The following is a 16,852-nucleotide window of genomic DNA, read 5'->3' on the forward strand; positions in this document are numbered from 1 at the left end:
TTCTGTCATATCTCAAGAGATTGATCAAATTATCATCAGGTTTTTTATCGCCATATACACAGCTAGCATTAAGTCTGCCTTGATGCATCATCAGTCAGATGATAGTAAACAAGCCAGGAAGCATCCTATGAGATTTGGAGTTCAAAACTTCAAATATAAAATAAGCTTTATGAATTATGATAGTGCCTTCAAAAGCTCGTTGTGTTAGACTGCTTCTATTTTAGACTTTGAGCCAAATGGAAGTCATGTAGGTGGGATATTGATGGCTCTAGGTTCTCTATAAAGAAAATAAAGAAATACATAGAAGGAAAACAAGAGAAAAGGAGACTAGGGAAAGTGAGTGTAGCTAAGACTTCTCTTTTTTATTTTTTATGGAATTTCCTTGGAGAAAACATTCTTTTTCCTGTTTTTTCATCTTCCTCATAGTTCTTCTTGAGCATTTGCTTCATGTATGTGTGTTTGAATGGAGATTTAACACTAATATTAGAGTTTCACTGGTTTTCTGTGGCAATCCATTGCACGAGATAGAAATGTGGTACTCAGTGTGGGATAAACATCCAGGGAAACTAATGCAATGAAATTGATAGATCTCACACCATAAATTGGAGAAGGGTATCCTTTAAAGAAAGAATCTTTTTATGATTTTTCATGACTTTTATGTGAATTTTTGCAATATTTTGTGTCGGGTTTTAGAAAGCCCATTGAAAAAGGTGTGACTATTGAAGCTTCTAGAGTTCTATTTTGAATAAAGTGAGGTTTCTGCGCGACGTATGAAGATTAAATGAGGGATTTTCTAAAATTAGTAACATCCATATTAGAACACTATTTTTTTCAAACAGATTTGGGCTATAGTTTCCTTTGAAAAACTTTTACTTTTGTTCTTAAAGTATTCCAGCTTGATTAGGACTGTTTAAAGTGTTTGAAAGTTAGTGTGTAGGGTGTTTGTGTCTAGTAAATGTTATGGAGATGAAAAGGGTATACCTTTATGATATAAATCACAAGTTTTCATGAGATTTTGAAGAATTATGAGGTTTTAGGTGAAAAGGGTATACTCAGTAGATTTGGATGAATTTTGAAGTTTTAAATCTATGCAAGTTACCTTTACTTCGTTGCTGGTTTTTATATTGATGACTACACATAATACTCCTGTTCTCACCATCATACTGCCATTATCTATAAGCATCCTATGGTTTTTGCTTGGGTTTGAATTAAGTAAGCCATCATGTGGTTGTAAAAATCTATCCTACGGGTATCACAGTAGATTAATTCCCATGTTACTGATGCGGGCAACCTTCAGCAAAGTTAGTGTGAACCTATGGCAAGGTAAAAAGAATACCATCACTCCTGTCGATTTGATGATCCTGATTTTCTTGAATCCCAAGTTATACAGTGTGGACCCTGGCTCACCAGGATTAGTCAATACTCCATCAAAAAGTGATGAAAAAAATGACAAATCTTAAATAATTGAGATATGCAAATAAGGGGCCTCCCTTGTGTTAGACCCAGTTATGCTTTTTTCATCACCCTGGTGTGTTTTTTGTGATACCAGTAAAGGTGGCTTTTCTGTATGTAATTGTGATCCATGTGTGTACAGATCAATTTGAAGAATAAATACTAACATGTTCAATAATGACATTCTGAATGGTAACTGGTACATGGCCAGAGAGTGAAAATAACTGAGGTACCTAACAAATTGGGCTCCGAGTGTTCTTATCGATGATCACAGGTGCATGTAAATGGTCACTTTTCAGTGAAGGCCTTTTGACATGTTTTCTGTGTATTGGTTATCAAAGGATGATTTCACTACCCAGTTGCAAATTTGCAATCCAAGTTAGTTTGAATGATTCAACTTTAACAATAGCTTAACCTCAAGGCTAAAAGATCTAAGACATTCCAAAATCAAGATTCTCTGTAAACCAATGTCTGTTGTCATAGCTTACATATGTTTCCCAACATATTGTCATTTTCAATTGTAATATTTTTGCATATAATTCAAATTAACAATAATTATGCCACCATTGGGCATTTCATTTCAATAATAAAGAGTTATTTGCATTTCAAAAAACTCTTTCAAAGAAAGCTAATTCCAGTGAGCCACAACATGCAAAGAGAAGTGAGAAACAAACTTTGGGATCATAGCCATGGTTGAACATAGTTATTAAAAACTCTAGGAATCTTTTAAACCAAATCTTCTTGAGGTTCATTTGTTATATATAAACAAGGAAAAAATCCACTAACTGGTTAGTAGTTAAACTGTAAAGGCAATTTATTTATATTATTTTGGTTTATATACCGGAATTTGTAGCACTGGATCATGAAAGGATGGACACAAGATAATGTCAGACCCTGCAAGGATGAGGTGTGATAAGGCTTCGTCGTACTCATTTATAAATCTTGCATTTTCATCCTGCACACACAGCAGATACCAGAAATGAATCACGAAAAAAAGTGTGTTTCGGCACCAATAATATTTTACGTAAAATGTAGTATTTGTTGGAGAAAGTCAACTTTAATCACTCGTCAGAGTCTTGGATCAGATGAACACTTAGTCACTAATTCAATCTACATAATGGCAATTTATTTATGCATATTACTTAAAGGAATATGGTCACCTAACTTGCTCATGTATATTTGTAGAAATCGGAAATCCGTGTTTATATCATGAAAATATATGGATCATCTTTGAAATCAAACCTAGCAAGAAACATTAGCCACTAGATCTGCGTCAATATAAAGCTCTGAACACAAAATGTAATATCCAGTAGTCATTGAGATCTAAGACTCAAATGGAGGAAGATTGCACATAATTCTAGGAATATATTTTGTAATTTTGTGATATTAAATGGAAAGGTTCAAGTTGGATTGGATCATAACAAAAAAAAAGGGTTCAAGTTGGATTGTCAAATGACGAAAGGCAGCTCTATTTTTTCCATTGACCGGCTTAGAGAGATACTTGCAGAGGCCTTTAATAGAAGACCAATATTGGATCCAAGTAGAAAAGAAAAGTGGATGTGAGAAGAACCAGTCCTCGACTGTTGTCCAGGTTCTTAGGATGCCAAAAAAACCATTGAGAACTCGACATTTTGACCTTTGCTCCAGGAAATTCACCTTTTCATCCAGCAACTAAAATTTTAAGATTACATAAAAAACCATGGTACAATTTTTTGGATCACTACTTTTGTATATCAAAAGACAGGTGTATAAGAGGACCTTCATCAGAGAAGCATACCAGCTTATTAATGTGTTGTATTTTCCCAAACTTGTTACTTATTTAGAGATACCAAAAACTTATTAAGATACTCAGAAAACATTAAGATAACAAGTAACAAAATTAATGAATATCTTTTAAGTGAAATGGCAAGAAAACCAATACCTTGGTCACATTAGATCAACAAAGCTATACTAGACATGGTCGCTCTAAATAGTCGGGTGACAAGGATTTCGAAGTGTGAGGCAATTCTGAAGAAGACTTTTGTAGCTTTTGGTGAACTTTGGCAACATTTCTTAGTTCTTGAGTTCACAAGATTTTTCAGTAGATACCATAAGGTTCTGAGATGAGAGCATCACTAATGGAGAAGTGTACCTTTATAGGTACCACAGTCTCAGAGGAGTCAATTGTCCTAGGTACTACGTTATTTTATGTAATCGCTAAGTCACATCATAGAGTTTTTTGGTCACCACAAACACTTACCGAGATTCCCACTGGTTGACTTGTTTAAGTTAGACCATCTTGAACAAAAACCACCGATCCAGCGAATGGGAAGTCATACTAGAGAGAGAGAGAGAGGGAGAGTGTGTGTGTGTGTGAAAGCACGTTTTTGTTGAAGAGTGAAAGATGCATCTCATAGGTATTGAAAATGCAGATAATTAAAAGTAAATAAAACAACAACAAAAAAGACATGGAATTGAAGCGACAAGAATAATGTACTGATACTTTATCAGAGCTGTTCCAAAAGTATATAGTGAAGACGAAAATTTGTTAGAAGCCCCTAAAATCATAAGGACCAAAACATGGAGCTAACCTTCAGTTCTTTTTGAAATGACTCCAGTGCAGGGTTTATGCTGGGTATTTTTCTAGGCCCCATGAAGACAAGCTGAAAACATAATCAAAACAGTAGGGTCCATCAAACCTCAAAAGAAATGCCTAATTTATTTCTCAAATATGATGAGAAGTAAATAACCTCAGCTCCTTTTCTCAAAGCAAGCCAAACAGCTGCTTTCAGATTCTCCAAATTAATATCCGAGACTTCAGAAAAGATGCATCCGACCTGATAGGTATAGCTCCATCAGAAATAGTATCGTGCTGGAAATATCAGAGGCAGAAAGAACATAACAATGCACACGTCTGAATACTATCAGAAGAAAAAAAACTAACAAATAGAATGAAAATATCAAACAGATGCGGTATAGTAGTTCTGGCATATAAGAATAAGTTGAACTGCAAGTGAGAATTAGATAGTATTTTTCAGAAGCTTGTTAGATAGATTTACCAAAGAAAAAAGAACGGAAAAGTCCAAAGGGCATTAAAAAAGTATCATTCGATTCATTCTTATTTAAAGATGTTTGAAGAATTCTAGTAATAAGTAGACCACTAACAAAGTATCATTCTCATTTAGATTTTTGAAGAATTCTAGTTCTAAGTAGACCTCAACATAGACACTTCCAGAAATTTCATAATAATAAAGGAACTTGGAGAGAACTGGACAGTGTTACCCTGTCTTGATAATTGCAGACTTACCTTGTCTTTTATTATTTAACCAGCACTCAAAAGTTATTACAATTCCCAAAAAGTTCTCAGATGCCGGTTAAAAAAGAAAAGATAGTGAGTTTGTGCAATTGTCAAAACATGGTAGTGCCAATATCATATGTTCATGTTGATGGACAAAGAAAAGATTGAGCCCAGCCCCATTCCATTTATGTCGGAATCCTTGATGAACAAATATAAAGACTTCGTTAAAGTGAAGAAACTATCACTATCATCTTCATGTCAGAGAAATCAAAGTAAAGAAAATGGAGAAGAGATGGACAGATAAAAAAGACAAGAGAAAAGAAATTTGTGACGGATGAATCCCTAACCCCAAAACTTCACTACATTTATAGCCATCACTTAACACCAATTACAATCCATGCCATTAGGGCCATTCAGAATGGGCCATGGCTAATTACCATAAAACTAGCACTCTACTATTTAATTGAAAGGTACTGAAATATGATATAAACCTAACTTAACTTTCAACACTCCCATGCAAAGGTGCATAGAAGTCATCTACACTCAACTTGGAACAAATAAGAAGTCATCTATAATCAACTTGGAACAAATACTTCCAAATTGGTAGACCCAAGTGCTTTCCTAAATATATCTGCAAGCTGGTCTTTGGACCAAGGTTGCCAGAGCGGGAATCGAAACGGGAATCGAAAGGGGGAATCGAAGACTCCCGGGATGGTTGGAAGCGGGAATCGTGAAGTCGTCGGAGAGTCGCCGAGGAGTCGCCAGGGAATTGCTGGGGAGTTGGGCATCGCCAGGGAATCTCCGGGGAATCGCCAGGAAATCGCGTTTCACATAACATTAAACCGCGGTTCCCAAAAGTAGGAATCGAGTTTCCGGGGAATCATAAACCGCGATTCCCAAAAGTGGGAATCGGGTTTCCGGCGAATCCGAATGGGGATTCCCAATTTTTGGGGATTCGAGAAGATTCCCGTTTCGGATTCGAGAACCCGGGAATCGAGGTTCCCCACTCCCAGGGAAGAATCCTGCTTCCTTGCTTTGGACATCACACATGGAATAGATATCAACCTGCTAGTGGCTTTTTTACAGACGAAATGACAACCTATGTCAATATAGTCATATCATGAAACACTGAATTACAGGAAATTTAAGTGATTGCTTGATTGTCGCAAAACATCTTCATTGGATTGTAAACTTCAAAACTCGACTATCTAATAAGTGTCTTTAGCTTAGCAATATTAACTCGCGGGTAGTGCACGCCATTGCACAGTATTTTTCTTCTGCAACAGAACACCAAGGGAAACAAGAGTAGTGCAGATAAGGACAAGCATTTTCAATCCTTCAAAGAGGGAGATGGAGTCATGGTTTACTTAAGGAAATAACATTTTCCAACTAGAACGCACCATAATCTGGAACATAATGATGATTAACCATTTACTGTTCTGTGAAAGATCTATATAACCCTTCTCATATAAACCTCCCGGAACATCTCGACATTTGTCCAATCTTTAATGTGAATGATCCATATGAGTACCATGGCCAATCTTATGGGAACAGGGAGGAAACAATTTCAGATCAGCTCCCAAGTACTGAAAAAAATGAGATCACTCAGATTCTAGAAGACCGACCTATTAAAAATGGTCAAGGATCTTATAGTGAGTGCAATATTTGGTACAATGGAGAAATAAACCCAACAGAAAGTCAATGGGTCTCTGAAGAAGAAAAGTTCTGAATGCTGGAAGAGGATTATTTCAGCAACACATCAAAGCAAACTCGTTGGATTCAAGTTCTCCCTAGCCCGAGGGGAATGATGCAATTCTTAAGATATTTTTAATAAGTCTAGATTTACGGGTATTTTATCCATTTTTAGGAATTTAGAGAGAAGTTTAGGCATTTCCATTTGGGTTAGTGAATAATGTTTCTTCTTTAAGGTCATTAATACTTGGTTGAATTTAGCTGGCACTTTAGGTGACTTTTTCCAATCATTCTCTGCAGCACTTTTGCACATTTTCTGTAGGGAGGATGTAAAACAAAACGGAAAGAACACACTCAGCAAACCCAATTCATGATGCCAGTTTCTGCAAATCTGGCCTGAGTGATAAGAACATTTTGTTTCTTCAAAGAGATGCGGAGGCACTTCGGGTGATTCTCATTCTCTTGTTTTCACCTGTTAGGCTGCTCAAAGAGGGGGAATGAAAATAGTTGCAGAAGAAGCCCCTAATTAGCTTGGTCAACAAGTCTCAATGGACTCTGGGTGCATATCTTTGGGAAAGTATTAACGTCTAAGGTGGTTGTTAGCTAATTAATAGAAGTGAATACAATACAAGGAAGATACGACTATAAACTTTGTAAATTCTTAATAGAAAAATCTGACAAGGGTATTTATTTTGGTGCTGGATATTTTCTATTTGCTATCCTGCAGCCCTGTCAAGGTTTTGGGATGAATTCTTTCTGTGCAAATCTTTTAGTTTCTTCCATTTGCAACTTAGTTTGCATCATGAATTTATCGGAAAATTATATGCAAGGACAACATCTCCCCATTTACTCCGTATTTACCAACAACATAAATTTGTTTTATTACCTCCAGAATTAAACAAACATTTGTCACATGATCAGCACGAAAAGAAACAAAGAAAAACCTCACAACATGAAAGTGATATTTTATGCATCACTTACAACTGTAGAAGCATGACCAGTGAACCCAAGGCGCTGCCTCAACACCATTTTGCAAACAGCTTTCCCTTTCAAATTGTCTCCAGAATAATTTCTTGGAAGAAATTTGTCTTTGGAAGGATCCCAGATGGTGTTATCAAGGCCATAAGGGGCCACGGATAACTTTTCCCTAGAATCAAATGGTAAATAGAAAAAAGAAAGGAATGAAGCCATTTAATATGTAGTAATTTTCATATGCAAGGTAATAGAGAGAAACATAATGTTTATAGAAGTTTAAATATTGAATAGAGGAACTTCCCTTAAATTTAATGTCCAGGAATGGTATAAACAGGACACTCACTTGTGGATGGCTAACGTGGATTCCAACCCATGGCTCGAACTATGAATTGCCATCTCTTTTGAGAGAATGGATGACACCACGAGTACTTTATTAGAGTAGACAACTCCACCCTGAACATGTAAAACATAATAACAATATAAAATTATATTGAAATTTATAACCATTCCAACTTCATAAAATTCACAAAGATACATTCCTAAAAAGAAAAAAGAAATGGCTTGTAAATTTTATATTGTTATTATGTTTTGTTTCAATATAAAATTGAGGAATGATTTATGCAAGGGCGCCCTTGCATGAAGAGCGGGAAAAGGGCTCTTGATTGGATCCACGTCATTAAAGGTAACTGGTTTTACATTTTCAACTGATTTTAAAAAGTAATAAAAAATTATGTGGAACCAATCAAGGGCCCTTTCGTCTAGCTCTAGTGCGCCCTCGGCTTCGGGAGAGCGCTTTCGACTTGTGGAGCTTGTGGATCAGATCGGTATGCCCAATTGCTGCTCCTTCAAACTTTCTGAATAATATCATTTTTGCCGTAACTGGTTTTACCTTTTCAACTGATTTTAAAAAGTAATCAAAAATGATGTGGAACCAATCAAGGGCCCTTTTCTAGCTCTTTATGCAAGGGCACCCCTGCCTATATCATTCCTCTATAAAATTATATTGAAATTTATATACGACTAAAAAGAAAAAGAAACGGCTTGTACATTTAGCAGTTGCAATCCACCTAACGACTTATGCAGTGAGAAAATCATGAAGCATACATAAATAAATGGAGAAAGAAATAGTGACGTTGGCAATTGAATTATAATGCAACAAAAAGAAATCAATTCAGCTGAACTGGATGCGCAAATGGGTGTTATAAGTTACTTTGCATGACTCAAAGGAAGTGATGCAGTCAACTAAGCCAAATCTCACTTGCGTTAACCAAATTAGGTTTTGCTTGGCAAATAAAAAAGTATAATTTTGTGTTCTGGCATAGCTCCTTATTTTCATTTCAAAGGTTAGGCGAACATTTTATTCCTAAGCATGCCCCACCTAGCCCTTAAAACAATGAAAATAAAAAACCACTGGTAGAGAACTTGATTCACCCTAATCAGGATGTGAACCATAAAAACATGTTGAAGCCTTGTTCTAAAGGAAGTTTAAGGATGTAACAAAGAAAGAAGGAAGAAAAGAGAACAGAGGAGAGTAGAGAAAAAATGGAAAATGTTGGCTTATGATTCGATGACCTCTGGCCCCTTTATATTATAATGATGAGAACAAATAATGACCAAGGAGCCCCCAAGGGATATACAAACATGCCTAACCGACTAAGGGAAAAACGGAAAAGGGTCAAAATATATGTTAAAGTATAAAAGATTAAATAAAGCCATCTCCAACAGCTTAAGCTTTTGGAGTGACTGGTTGTTTCGCATGGTATCAGAGCAAATGCTTGGGTTCAAACCTCCTAGATAACAAAATCCACATGCAATGGCCAAACCCAAAAAAGGGGTGACATGTGCCATGTGTAGGCCAACCCTAAAAAGAGGGGCCACACGTGAGGGGGAGTGTTAAAGTATAAAAGATTAAATAACGCCTTCTCCAACAGCTTAAGCTTTTGGAGTGACTGGTTGTTTCCCAATATAAAACACACAATACTACCATTTGAAGAAAAAAAAAACACAATACTACCCCTCAAGCCGGAGGAAAGATGAACAATCCCAGTGTGACCAAAGGAGCCGAAAAAATGAAGGGCCCAATGCCTTAGAAAGGAGATCTGTCAGCTGCTGGGGAGATGGAATGAATGGAGTAGAGATGGTGTCAGCCCAATCCTTCTCTCCCATGAAATGAATGTTGACCTCAATGTGCTTCATAAATCTCTCTCAACATCAATCAAAAATTGATTAAAAACATGTAAAATACCTCTTTGGTAGGATCGATTCAATTCTCTGTACTTTCAAAAATATCTGATAGGAGAGAAGTGGTATGACTGATGATATCGATCATACAGCTTGCTTGAGATGTGATTTAAGTCTCTCATTTCACAATTGTATTTCTTGAAGATCCCATTGAGTTGAGTGGTTTTATGATTGAGAGATATGTCCTCCTTGGATCTAGACTTCCCTCCTTTTTTCTTCTTTTTTTTCTTTTTTTTTGAAGAAAACTGAAGGGTCTAGACCTCCTTTGATACCCATATAAACTTGTAGGATATAATAAAGAAACAGGAAGAAGCAAAAGGACTTTATGGAGATTGGAGTTACACAAATCGTGCAGCCTCCTCTCTTTGTGGAGATTGGAGTTAAGAGTGATTACACAAAACTAATAAAATGCCCTTAGTGCAAACTACATTATAAAAAGGCCATATTTCAACACATGGGTATTGGTAATTTTGTTACAAATATGAGACATAATTTTCCCATGTAGTTGCATAGAACATTTAACTTGACCACTTCACTTCTTCTGGGTATGGTAAATTAATGAAGGGAACCAACCACTTGAATATGGATGGAGTTTCAAAACACAAGGCTAGACAGGTGTTCATAAAGGTACAGGTTGTAGTAAGATCTATTCATAGAAATGGTTTTGCTTTCTCCTTCTCTGTAAATAATGTGTGAACGGTTAAGTGAGATGACCAAGTTCTGCCACTAGGTGAGATTACATGCTTCTAAAGTAGACTCTCCTTGGATAAAAATAGCGTAACTCTTAAAAGGCTGAGTAAAATGATATACCTTCAAAATATTAACCAGATGAGTCTTAATATTATCTTGTAGACGATCAGGGCGGTGAAGTCGGGGAGGATCGAGTCCACATAACGCTAACTTATCTGGATGCACTAGACACTATATGATGAGGATGTTATTAGCAAAGGGTTTCTTCATAACACACATACACATGTGCCGACTTTCAAAAGAAAATAAATGAAAAACTACTTACTTGAGAATTAAAGCCATGACATGTAAATAGTACCCTAGTACCTCCAAGCCCCTGAAAAATACCAGTAAAATATATCTGAAGTTCACTTACCCGGGAAGAGACCAGCAAACATTCCAAACCTAAACAGAATATTACATACCTAAATAGAAAAAAATTCATAGAAGATTGTAAAATTTTACCAATTCTAAAAGCCCGAAAAGGAAATCCCTGCTATCAAATAAAACCAAAAAAGATATATGCTATCTAAAAAAATTAATATGAAAGTTGTATAAAACACAGATTAGCTAACAAAAGCAGTTAATCATCCATCTATAGTGACATAGATCATAAAATCCATCTCAAGCTAGGCAGTTGATGTCAGCAATTAACATCAGATATGATAATCTAGTTATTCTTTTAAAGAAATTTTGCTAAATATAATAATCAGCCCTGAGTCCTGACCGCAGGCACAAATCGTATCCAAAGTGCAAGTGCACCCAGAGCTGCAAGTATTGTACCCTCAACTCAGGATCACTCATATGCCAAAATGTGCCTTCTTCTAGTACCCACACAAAGGTTTATGAGTTGGTTTGTGCTTCACTGTACTAAATCAGCCTGGTGGAGACGAGGAGTTCTGCAGTAATATTCTACTGCTGTATCACCTCCTTTTCAGGAAGAGCTAATGCTTCTTGGGTATTTTGGTTTGAGTAGGAACTTTATTTTATGCATGACCTTACCAAACATTTTTATACTCCTTTTATGTGAAATCCTATATTCATTAGCCGACCCCAACTAGTTTGGAGCAAAGGCTTAGTCGAGTTGAGTTGCGTTTTACGTGAAATCCTATCAGTAATTGTGAAAATCATCACAACTAGAAGGTCAATGACTTTTGGGAAATTTCAGTGACCGTGTGAGAGTTCCATATATATGTAGTGGGATATTAAAACCACAGGGCTGGGAAATCTCCTGGATCAAAATTCTTGGACATTGACATCTACATGATTAGCCTGCACGCACAAGTAGCAAATGCAGAAATCCCAGTAAGTGAATGGATATATGGTATGCCACTCACAGGCATGTAGCAAGACCAATGATCAATACGTAAAGAGATCATTTTTGCAGAGGCACTACCAAGTTGGGCACGCAAATCTTTTTATTAATCCAGTAATCAGATATTAATCCAAGTAAAGAAAAACCAATGGAAAGTTCAGTTGAGATAATACGACACTCTGAGTTGACAGTGTCAGAGTCCATCAGGTCCCACTGAATGCTAACTTAAATACGAAGAAAATTTGATAAGTGGTTCCTAAGTTTTTCTTTTAATTATGGATAGTTAGTTCTACACTCATATGCCTATATTAGTATATTTCTTTTTTAAACAATACCATACTTTCCACTCGATTTAAGTACAATACTTATTATATTCATCTGCTGATCTGTTGATTTATTTCAGTTAAACTAAGTATAATACTTTATTATATTGATCTGTAAATAGTATAATCTTTCAATTCATCTTAGTTAAAGTAGTTGGCCTGTATTATGGAATTTATTCCAGTTACACCTGGTTGATTGATTGGTTGGTGCGATTGAAGGGTCCACCTCCACGGGCCTGTCATGTACTTTCTGAGTATAGCAGAGGTCGACAACTGTCGGTCTACGGAACCCTGAGGGAAGAAGGGGCGTGTTTCCTACAATGGGTTCTATTGTGGAAGTGTGCATGCTTGTCAGGGACCCATAGGCTGGACCAGTCTAGTGGGTCCCGGCATTGAAGGAGTCGACCCAAGCTAGAGTCAAGAGACAATTTCTGTTGTTAACATTCTTAATTCTTTACCTGCTGCCTTCTACTCGGAGGAGACAGTGCAGGTGGAGACAGTGCAGGTTACCATCAGAGAATGAATTATGAAACCTATGTTGGGGTAAGCACCGGAAATCTTCCAAAAGGTATGTGAAAGTGATGCAGGTGCATTTGATCGGATCGGTTAGATTGATGGCTGGATGCTTCAAATCCATGATCGGGTGGCTTAAGAATATTATTTCGATGATCGGACCGTTAAAGACACTCAGATCAAAAATCTGACGGTTCATATTGATGATTGGGCCGGGAAAATTGTTGAAAGATCTCATCAGAAGATAGATCATTCGATGACCCTTAAGCGATCTCAGCGCAACCAAGAGCAAGGGGTCGACGGATCCATTCGCTCCCATCGAATCGATTGGCAAAAAGAAGATAAAAAGCATATAGGCGACCTCATTTACCTCGCCTAATGACATCATCACATGACGTCATGGGCATTCTTGCCATTTCCACGAAAATCCAGCCACGGCAACTTCCCAATTTTGAAATCTCAGTGGATTCAGAAACTATTTCAAATATATGTCTTTTTTATTATTAGGAACTTACCATTTTAGTAATAGCTTAGGTCGGGAATTGCCATTTAAAACATACCTGAATAAAGTATTGTGTTAGTTAATTCCAGTGTTTAAAAACGCGGATTTGACGCGGAACGCGGCCAGGAAAAATCCTTGTCGACTCAACGCGGACGCGGCCAAGAATGCGGTTGACGCGGTCATAACTTGGGAGACTCGAAGGAGTTTAATGACTATGTAGGGCAAAACGCGGAATGCGGATGTGGTGTAATGCGGAACGCGGCCAAGGCAAAAAGGAGTCGACTCGGGGGAGTTCCTTGTCGAGTCAAGGAGTTTTTGAACACTGGTTAATTCTGGATTGAAGAAAGAGATCTAGGCACAGTCGAATGCCTCGGAATCTAAATACAACAAAAAAAATTCCGCCCTTGTCGATTTCCTAGGATGCCTAGTTACTAGATTTCAATGGTGATCAAAATAAAATGCATAAGGGATGAGAAATTATACCGAGCAATTACCTGACTGGTAATCCCTGCTTGACCTACTCCCCGCTCTCAAGAAGGAACACCTCAAAAATCGGAGTGATGGCTCCTTTCGATTGCACGGAACAATGGAGGATTCTTGAAGAACTCGCCTTCAATCAAGTGAAAGATGAATCTCTAAAATCTCAAGAAACAAGATTTTAGATAAATTTCAGGTTAAAAAAGATGTGATGAGAGGAAAGATGGGAACGAAGTATCAACAGATGGTTGCAACTTGCAATGGAAATTAGGAGAGAACTTTTGTATTTGGGATATTTGGGATCGAACTTTTTAATGCTCAAAAAATGTGATCTAAGGAACAGGTAATATTAGATTTCTAATTGGAAAATATATAACATAGGGGGCCTATTTGTGAAATTTTTATCTCATGATGATATGAGTTTCTAAACCCATTTTCTAGTCAAAATTTGTAATTTTGTTGCAAAGTTGTGGTTAAAAATAACTAAACTGCAACTTTTTACTTTTGAATAGACCAATTAAAGTGACCATTGCTGTATCAAAACCCATGGGGATTTTTTAAACTAGGAGATATCCATGTCAAACACTTCAAAAACAGAAATGTGAAATTGGGGAAAATCTATGTATTTTTATTTTTCTTTTAAGAGATTTTAAATTAAGTGACTTACAGCATGAATGTAATAAGCCACTTCACCTAAATGAGAAAGCATGGGTTTGCAATAAGCTCCCTGCTTCTTTTCTATCGTGAAAAATCAAAATAAATATGCATGACTAGGTTTTGATGTGAATATTTTTTTCTATCAAATGGGAAAGAATAAGTAGATGAATCTAAAATGCTGAATATCATCCAATAAAGTTTCCTTTCAATTGAAGCATTACAAGTTATAAGGTACAGAGATATCATTATATAGCCTGAAACAGCAAGTATTTTAACTTATTGAGCATGCTAGATATAATCATATTAAAAATATATAATAGATCAAATAAAAAGAAAAGGAGAAACAAGTTGCACCTGATTAACAAAAATATCCCAAAAAAGTGGCCCAACAATAGCTGTTTCCCAATTATGTATATGCAAAACATCGGGCTGCTTTCCTGATTTTACTAAATAATCCAAGGAAGCACGGGAGAAATAGGTAAATCTGAAATTATCAGAGCAAGACACAATTAGAAAATTAGCAACTAAATTTGCACGAGTACACAAAATAACGAACAACCATCACTGGGCGATGGAATGTATATGCATTAAAGCAGGCACAAACTTAAGTAAACCCCCATCTAAACAGAGAATTAAGTACAATCAAGTATATATTTAAGGAGGTTAAAAATCAATTTGATTGGGGCATAAGCTTGCTTCAACTAGATTCAGATTAGATGGTACATGCCAAGCTGTCCCAATATTTGTCGTTATAGGAGCAAGGGATGGATTCGTAGAGGTAGGACTGATCAGATTAAATCATATCCCTGATCCAAGTAATATTTTCCACAAAAGTGATCCAAAACCAATAGGAACCATATTGGCTAAAAGATAGACCAGCCAGGAAAACTAGAACAATTCATATAGTCTCACCAAATAAAACTGATTTATTTCAGACAAATTGATCTTGCCCTCATTTATGAGAGAGATAGGGAGAGAGGGAGAGGGATGGAGATGAGGGAAAACTTATTTGGCTGGTTTATGAAGGATTCAAGGATAAAAAGGCACTGTATCAAGATTAAAATGTTTGAGGCATCATTCTGAACTCAAGTAGGAAGCATTCCCTACGCCCTCCAAGATCAGCATGTACCAAAAACAAAAGAAGAAAGGAAAAAAAAAACTTTATTTTAAGGGTAACTTTTGGGGGATTATTGCACAAAAGGGAGCTCCTTTCCCACGCCCTCAGTGAGGCTATAATATTAAGCTTGTTCTTCATGAAGCAAATTGTTGTGTGGAGCAATGTCTCAACATAAGCCAAGCGGTAGATCTTGTGCCACTTCACTTGTTCGTATGAAACTGGCATGCATCCTTGCTCCCAGGAATCTTTCATGAAATGGTTGAGAGAACAATATCTATCATGTTATACAACCGGACTTATCACGTTCTGTGTTGCATGGATCGATTCAAATCGGACGAAGAATCTTTTGAAAGGCCCATTTTTGTGGAGAAACAATGTCTGTCCATTTTTCCCTGCACTTTTGGATGGGTTAGGATGATCCTAACAACCTGATTTTTGGTACTCACCCTATCTATGTAAGGGCTTTTCAAATGAATGCTTTGGATCACCCCAAAAATGTGGGCTCACATGAGTTTTTGACGCTCGAGCTCAGAAACTGTTTTCCCATATATATATATATATATATATATATGAGAATAGAGTTCCTAAGGTGTCACCTCATATAGCTTATATGAGGTGGCGCTTAAAAACATAAGGGGCCTACTTTGTTTGGATGATCCAAAGCATTCATTTGATAGGCCCTCACATAGATAGGGTGTGCCCAAAAAATGAACTTCATAGGATCATCCTAACCCTTCCATTTGTGGAGGTTGAAATGGATGGGTATAGAAGGGTTAGGATGATCCTATGGACCTGATTTTTAGTAAGCACCATATCTATCTAAGAGCCTTTCAAATGAGTGGTTTGGATCACTCCAAAAATGTGGGCCCCTTATGTTTTTTGAGCGCCACCTCATATAAGCTATATGAGGTGACACCTTAGGAACTCTATTCTCATATATATATATATATATATATATATATATATATATATATATATATTTTTTTTTATTTTTTTTATTTTTTTTTTTTAAATTTAAATTTTTAATCTTTTTTTTTATTTAATAAAAATTATAGAATTAACGAAACCTACTTTTGGGGTTTGCTGAATCCGACACCTTGAATCCGTATCGGATCATGACACGCAAATCCAAATCCATGCAACAAAGATCACCTTATAATCTCTTACATGTGGAAGCATAGCATGCAAAAATTAACGGAAGTATATTAGGGACATGAAGCAAGTATATTTGACTGAGGATTCCTTTCCTCCATGAACAAAACCAAGGCCCAATCCCATATCATTCCTGCTTCAAAACAACACCTAGAGAAAGCGTACAGGTGGGAGGTACATTTATAACTTTATATACAACACAAATATAATTCAGCGAAGCTACTTTTAATGATAAAGCAATTATGAAAGCCATACACTGGTCCAGAGTATGCTACAAGGACACTTCATTCTTTTTGAAATTTCTAATGACAGAAATGTGTTAGAATGCCTATTTGACATCATATCTGAACATTAATCCACTCAAATCTAATTATATACTTTAGGCCTTTCAAATAATTTTGTGTGCATTATTTATTCCTCAATATTTTTA

The 16,852-nt window shown here is 36.4% G+C and overlaps 1 protein-coding gene across 3 annotated transcripts in view; it reads right to left on the reverse strand.

The window, feature by feature from the left end:
• LOC143853714 (UDP-Glycosyltransferase superfamily protein) overlaps nt 1-16,852 on the reverse strand; it is a 30,669-nt gene that overhangs the window by 4,379 nt on the left and 9,438 nt on the right. For all 3 annotated transcript variants that reach the window (XR_013237282.1, XR_013237283.1, XM_077363435.1), the window contains exons 9-16: nt 14,508-14,637; nt 10,653-10,703; nt 10,448-10,558; nt 7,740-7,849; nt 7,403-7,568; nt 4,182-4,268; nt 4,023-4,094; nt 2,294-2,407 (exon numbers count right to left, since the gene is read on the reverse strand). Coding sequence is in view for 1 of the 3 variants with exons in the window: in XM_077363435.1 (XP_077219550.1) it covers nt 2,294-2,407; nt 4,023-4,094; nt 4,182-4,268; nt 7,403-7,568; nt 7,740-7,849; nt 10,448-10,558; nt 10,653-10,703; nt 14,508-14,637 (841 nt within the window). In the remaining 2 variants the exon portion in view is untranslated. The remainder of the gene's footprint in view (nt 1-2,293; nt 2,408-4,022; nt 4,095-4,181; nt 4,269-7,402; nt 7,569-7,739; nt 7,850-10,447; nt 10,559-10,652; nt 10,704-14,507; nt 14,638-16,852) is intronic.

Source organism: Tasmannia lanceolata, unplaced genomic scaffold (assembly GCF_043159265.1).
Source record: "Tasmannia lanceolata isolate RefF3 unplaced genomic scaffold, GAP_Taslan_0.1 ptg000020l, whole genome shotgun sequence".
NCBI lineage: Eukaryota > Viridiplantae > Streptophyta > Magnoliopsida > Canellales > Winteraceae > Tasmannia > Tasmannia lanceolata.